General features: G+C 41.5%; 1 protein-coding gene across 11 annotated transcripts in view; it reads left to right on the top strand.

Annotated features, from left to right (window-relative positions):
* The window catches only part of ABLIM2 (actin binding LIM protein family member 2), a 222021-nt gene that overhangs the window by 176595 nt on the left and 38150 nt on the right, over window positions 1-7276 (top strand). For all 11 annotated transcript variants that reach the window (XM_024208347.1, XM_024208353.1, XM_024208355.1 and 8 more), the window contains 2 exons: window positions 4448-4497; window positions 5161-5308. In XM_024208347.1, coding sequence (XP_024064115.1) covers window positions 4448-4497; window positions 5161-5308 — 198 coding nt within the window. The remainder of the gene's footprint in view (window positions 1-4447; window positions 4498-5160; window positions 5309-7276) is intronic.

The following is a 7276-nucleotide window of genomic DNA, read 5'->3' as shown; positions in this document are numbered from 1 at the left end:
GGGACTTTTCCTGTCTACCTGGCCAGTGCATCTGAGTTGAGAGCGCTGTCCAGAGCGGTCACAATGGAGCACTCTGGGATAGCTCCTGGAGGCCAATACCATCGAATTGTGTCCACACTACCCCAAATTCAACCCGGCAAGGCCGATTTCAGCGCTAATCCCCTCGTCGAGGGTGGAGTAAAGAAATCGATTTTAAGAGCCCTTTAAGTTGAAAAAAAGGGCTTTGTCGTGTGGACGGGTGCAGGGTTAAATCGAGGTAACGCTGCTAAATTCGACCTAAAACCATAGTGTAGAACAGGCCTTTGTGTCGTCTGAAAACTTTAGCAGTGATGAGTTTGTTTTCTTCCAGGTCGTTAATAAAAATGGTAGTGCAGGGCCAAGAACCATCCTGCAGGACCCAACTAGAAATAAACCTGCTGGATGATTTCCCATGTACAGTTACATTTAGATGCCTATCAGTTAGCCAGTTTTTAATCCATTTAATGTGTGCCATGTTCATTTTATATCATTCTAGTTTTGTAATCAAAATGTCGTGTGGCACAAAGTCAAATGCCTTACAGAAGTTTAAGTATATTGCATCAACACTATTGCCGTTATCAGTCAAACTGAGATTGAGTACAGTGAGTCAGCGTGCACGCATTCTCCATGACTGAAGTGTCTGATGCTAGGCAATTGCATAAACAGGTTTAAATCATTGACATTTAAATAACCTCTTAGACTGTTCTGGTTAAGCTTCAGAACAAAGCAAGGTCCAGTCGTGCTTTAATATGCTTTATCGTTTGGGCTTTGATAGATGTTTTCAGCTCACAGTATCTGCATTGCACATACCAGGGTCACCTCAGTGTCAATGAGATGGAATCCATTTATTTGAGCGCTTGGCTTTAGGATAAATAGCAAACATTAAAGTCTATCCAAAGCCTTTAATTTCTCCTCCTCTGCAGAGCTACAAATCATTGGTAATAAATAGTGAAGCAAAGCAAAAAGCTACTGACAAGGCAAAAAGGCCTGAATCATTAGAGTGAGTTTGGGGGAAATGACTAGCAAAACACAAAGCCAAATCCTCAGCTGGTGTAAATCGGTATAGCTTCATTGACTTCAGTAGGTCATGGATTTACACCAGCTGAGGATCTGGCCCTAACATCCTGTTCCATGAGCATGTCATCGTTAATTATTTTATAGCTGCCTCTGGTCTGCCAAAATGACTCAGAAAAAGGGAGTTTTTCTTCATGGCCATAGGTTTTCTGTGTCAGCCTCCATGCTGACGTACACAACCAAGGGCCAGATTCTCCTCTGTCAGTTTTATACTGGTGTAACTACACGGACCTCAGCGAAGTTATTCCTGATATACATTGGTGTGAGAGGTCCTATTTGTTAATATGCAGGTCAGTCAGACATCTCTGCGGTACCCTGAGGAGATGTATTTTAATCTTTGTTTTATATATAAACAAGGTTCTGAAAGGGCGTGTAGAAAATGGAAGCTGGCTGGGTTTCTACAAGAGTGCACCTACTAATTTATTCTAAATGAAAACAAAACCAGAGAGTGATTAAGTATCCATTTCTATGGAGAGACTAATGGAAACAACCTTTTGTTCCGGAGGAGCTCCCAGCAGAAGTTGTGTAAATCTTTTTGCTAAAGAACAAACACATTAGCAACTGATGATTCAGCTTCTTAAGCTAAAGGGGCATTGAAGTAGGACATTCAGGAATTGGAGCCAGAGAACATTCTCTTGTTGAAGAAACCAAGTTTGAACAAACAAGCACAAAAATGTTCTCTAAAACAAAAAGTGCAAGAACTCTTCCAAAACATTTGACTTTGAAAGGTCTCAATTACAGCAGTGCCCAGCAGATTTGTTGTGGCTAAGAGCCTCTGTGTTACTGTTATAAACACCTAGATTCAGAATAAAAATGGGCTGGAAAAATGTCACATGTGTGATTTCAGGCTGTGAATTTGGATGGGAAAGCTGGGGAGGGTGGTTGCTTTTTTCTTTTTTAGTATCTTCATATTTTCAAAACATTGGATTCAATATTAATCCTTTTAAGAAGAGTTTGACCTTCATCAATTTTAGCACTGATCCAAACAGAGAGCTCAAATGGTTGAACTTGGGCTCCTGGAGTCCATATCTAGACGTCCAAAAGGACCTGATTTTCAGAGGGGCTGAGTAGCCCAATTTTCACAGAAGCCAATGCACAGCACCTCTACACGTCAGGTCACTTTGATGTAGGTGCCTTGATGTAGATTTAGGTGCCTAAGATTCAAGGAACGCTGCCTGGGCAGACCCTGGCATTCATCTTTTGCCCCATTGACTTTGACTGGACACCCTGCTAGTGCTGGGGTCTGCCCACTGGAGTTCCAAGCAGCATCAGACCCTATGTTTGAATATTTTGACCACTGTTTTCAAGGTTCAGGTTAAAATGTGTGGATCATTTGCTTAGAAATATACTGTAAGATTAAGTTTCTCCTGTTCTCTGTTAGCATTTCGTACAGCATTAATCTTGACAAAAAGCTCATTAAAGCACCTTCAGGAAGGGGATGATGGAATGGAATGCTAACCTGTATTATACCCTTCAGCCACTAGGCAGTGCTCCGTGTAAAATACGTTATGTACGCTAACATCAACGGTACCATGCAGTACATTAAAAGGTCTTATAGTGAAGCGCACCTGGTGTGTATCTCTGAGAAGAAAGCTCTGTGGCCAGTCCATGCCATGCACTGGCCAGCTAGTAGCAGCCCTGCATCCTATTGTGTACAAGGTGTATATGACAAGAGCTGTCTTTCAAAGTTTTTTTCCACTTGCCCTCTGCTGTATGCATGGGACAATATAATGTTCACCGTTTCCAACTTTTTGGGATAGGAGTTTCACTCCCCTACATACAGATACAAACATAGATCTAAATTTTGGCTTTGTGTGGGGGTTTAGGGGATGCAAAGGTGTAGCACCTGAGTGCTAATGGCAGATGCAGTCTGCCCAAGAAGGGCAGAAACCATATGAAATATCTGCAGAGATGCTGGGTGAGGAGCCGGAGACTAGGGAGGGAAGAGTTGTTGCCACCCCACTGTGACCATTATGACACCCTTAAAAAGGTGCCTCCATCAATGTTTTAAAACGTTGAGTCTCCAAACTTTGGCAAGTTGTTCTATGCAATTTGGCGTATGTATGTCTGCAAAATCTGCTGGTTGTGAAATCATTTTTTGGGTGCAGATCAGTATCGTTTACAACTACATCTGTATCTGTCTGGAAATAAAGGACATGAAACGGCCAGAAAAGCAAGGGGAGATGGACCCTTCTAATGGCAAGATTTTTTGGTAACTCAATACAAAGTACTGCATAGTGGCAAGTTTAGTGTCAGCAAAAAAAAATTTCAACAGACAATTCTTTAGCAAATTGATACATTCAGAAAATACAGGCTGCACTTTGGTTGTCTTTTTCTGCAGTGGTGTTGGTAATCACAACCCTTAGGCAGACTCTGCTCTTGCTAACGCCATGATGTTGATCATTAAGGGCTGGATTGAAAGTTTTGTATCTGCCTTGTGTCAGAGTAACACACAGCCCAGGAGGAGGCTGGGGAAGGAATTGTGACTCAGAATGTGACTAGGCTCCTGACAGTGAAATGATTTACTGCAGCCCTTTATAGGGGGACAGCTTACTCCCTACCCCTAACCCTCCCGCAGTGGTTTAGCTTTGCTGGCTGACATTTTGAGGTGGTGGATCCATTTTCTGTACCCTACCTGCTGGGGGAGAGGAATGAGGACCAGGTATAAAACCTGCTAGACCCAAGCTACCCTGTGGAGAGCATTAACATGGCAACACAGGAAAGGAGTGGCTTGCTCCCCTGGACAGCTGGGTTAGGCTGAGTCACAATCTGTTTCTAAGGCTATGTCTACACTACAGCTTATGTTGGCATAATTTATGTCACTTAAGGGTGAATAAATCACACCCCTGAGCGACATAAGTTACACCGACATAAGTGCCGGTGTGGAAGCGCTATGTCGTCAGGCATGGGAGCTGGACTAGTTAATCCGACGGGAGAGCTCTCTCTCATCAGTTTAGAGAGCCTACATTAGAGAGCTCACAGCAGCACAGCAGCATTGGTGCAACTGCACCACTGTCAACGCTCTAGTGTAGCCATGAGATAAATTATATTTTTTTTCCCTCCAGTCAAGCCTCAGAAAGTAGCATCTTCCCTAAAAAATGGTACTTTAAAATGCTTGGAAGAGTAGATTTTATGCTTATACTGTGAATTTACAGCATTGAATCATTTTAATAATTTCATAATGGCTTAAATGAGTCGAAGATATTGTACCAGTACACTTCCAACTTCTCATATCCCTTCATTTGTATGGATCATTTTATTCTTTTCAGAAACCTGCAATATGATTACAGTCAAAATGGAAAAAAAATGACATGATGCTGTTTTAACTCTTACAATGGATTTTATATTCTAACAGTAAGAAGATCAGAGGGGGAGGATGGAAGTTTTGATCAGGACAATAGGAAGGTAATGTCCAGAATGCAGGAAAAACATGCAGGGTGTTAGCGTTTCTCAATGGTACCAGTTTAAAATCTTTTTTATTTTTTAGATATTTTATTTTTATTGATCATTTATTCTAGTTATTTAATAGCAGCAAATGTATGTTTGGTCCTTCACAGAAGATATAGAAAGATATTGCATCTCCCCCAAAGTGCTTACAATCTAAATTTGACAAGTGATGGAACAATTAGGGGAGGCAAAAAGTAGGAAGAATTGAACTAATGCAATAAGTTCATGCATTTACTCAATCTAGGCATGTTCATTGGTGGTTCAGTGGAGGTGTTTTTATTCAATGTATTTATTTTAAAGTGAGAAAAAGTAATATTGATTCACTTGTGGGCATTAATAGTTTAATTTTAAAAAATGCACATGTTCTGAAACGAGGACAGAGTAACAGCGGTAATTAACAGGAAACCCATTCTCAACCAGGTGGATCAGGTTAAGTATCTGATACTAGAACTTCTAACAGACAGTCCCATGATGCATTGCACAGGATCTGTCTTCCACTTTTATGACTAAGGGAATGATTGGTACAATATTACTATAAATAAAAATTGATCAGAGAATTCCCATGTGAGTGAATTTGCAAGAATAAATGCAAAGGTTAAGGTTCGGTTTTGTTCTGTTCAGCTAAAGACCAGTTGGCTGATTCTGAAGGGGGAGATGGACACCAGAACTAATTCTCCAGATTTGGATACTCAGTCACTATCACACGGTCCTGGAACTGACAGAGAACAGCTCCGGCAAATGCAAGAGACTGCAACCACCATATATTCAAGTAAGTATTTACTTTACGCAGTTAATTGTGGATGTGGGATTGTGGCTTGACTGAGAGAGACAGCCATGCCATAGGCTTCTCTGCACATTTTCATTCTTTGCCTTTGGCCTCCACCCAAACACTCCATATTCGTAAATTGGAATAGCCAGCGGATCATTGTTTTGAAATGCCGCTCTCACTAGCTATCAGTACTGAAAGTGTTCTCCACGTTCTCTTCATTTAACTTGACAGGAAGTGGGGGAATACAGGGATGTAGTCATCAGGAATAAAGGAACTTAAATTTTGCTTTTAGTACACGAATCACAAAAATGATAGATAACTTTAGAGGAAAATACCTTTGAACGGCAGTTGTCCTAAGAGAGGGCCCCCCTGCTACACCGTGATGGAGATACAGGTCAACTGGGGTAAATAATTTGGGGAAAGCAGTTTTTCGAAAGCTTTCATCCCACTGCAAAGCACATCTGGCAGCAAAGGTAATGTGCCAGTCATTGGTAATATGATAGCTGGCTCCATCATCTTCGTATTAAGGAAATTATGGCTCAGCTATACAAGAGAGGGGAAAAAACTGATGCAGCAGAATCTGTCACTAGAGTGAACCAAGTGGAAAGAAACAAGTAGTTTGGGATCCGACTGAACCAAAGCAAGGTGATTTCCCTTCTCAAATACCATCAGACATTTCCCACACAGGGAATGTTTCATAAATACCCTTGTGCTTGTGAAGCTGTCTCTGAATGCCACAAACTCCTCACATCCAGAAGCAACTGGCAGAAATGAGCGTAGACTATGCAAATAAATAGTTTAGGCACATGCACCATGAGAAGCTGACTGATGGGTTGATATGCTGCTTATCTGTACATGTTTTGAGATAATAAGCCTTATCTGAAAACCTTATGAGGCAAAAACCTCTCCCATAAAAATGTCTGTAACACACAGTACACTTTTTTTATATATACAAGCAACATACTGTGTCACAGGTTTCTCCATGGGACTGTCATTCTGCTTCCACTCCTTTATCTTTTATTTTCTAATATCACACACAATTCAGAACCACAGAAGTCACAGATAGAAAAGACTCTGTGGGTTATGTGGTCACCTCCCTGCTGATGGAAGTTGTTCCTTGTGTTACATTTTCAGATGTTTTGCCCAGTGTAGTTTTCAGTGTACCCACCACTTGTCTTAGAAGACCATTTAACAGCTAAATAGTTCTGGCTTTGAAGGTTTTTTTTCCTGATATTCACTCTCTTGTTTTCCCTTCCTTAATTTTATCCAATTACTCCTAGTTCTATCCCCCGTGCTGTCCTAAATAATTCCTTTCCTTCCTTCCTTGTTTACACCTTCCAAGTATTTGTAGGCTACCAAGTGCCCCACTGACCAATGCTTAGCTATTTAGCTATTGTCCCTCCCACATGTGAATGGGGAGCGAAGAGAACCTTAGCCCCACCTCCAAACCCAATGAGCTGGTCAGTGCAGTTTAGTTGGCATAGCACAGCAAGGGAAATAATGTATGTCAGAGCAAGAGGGGACTGCAGGTGACTTCCTGAATCATAGTCTGGTTCCAGGTCTGCTTCTGGGGCAGGTCAACAATGCCCTGCTCATTACAGAGGTCTTGTGGCAAAGCCACAATTGAACTCTGTAATAGCTAGACACCATAGTAACGATTGCTCCAGCTTAGTTCATTTTTTTTTCTGTCTGGTATTAATATTGTAGGCTGGGTGTCGAAATGTCTTAGGCCTTGTATGCCCACTGAGCTCTCTTAGTGGGAGAGATTTTATTCATGGATACCATTTCAGGCATTACCGTGTCAAGTTGAAGAAAAGGCTAGGGCATTAAGATGCTGAACTCCCCTTCCCCTCGAACCCTTACATATAGTTTGGAAAGTGCTGAATATCCAAATACTCATACCTTATCAACTCTATTTGGTTGTGTGTGTGTGTGTGTGTGTGTGTGTGTGTGTGTGTGTGTGTGTGT

This window comes from Terrapene carolina, unplaced genomic scaffold, assembly GCF_002925995.2.
Source record: "Terrapene carolina triunguis isolate 2854851 unplaced genomic scaffold, T_m_triunguis-2.0 Scaffold66, whole genome shotgun sequence".
Taxonomy (NCBI): domain Eukaryota; kingdom Metazoa; phylum Chordata; order Testudines; family Emydidae; genus Terrapene; species Terrapene triunguis.
Note: the sequence above shows the minus strand (reverse complement) of the source record. Positions and strands in the feature narration are given on the sequence as shown.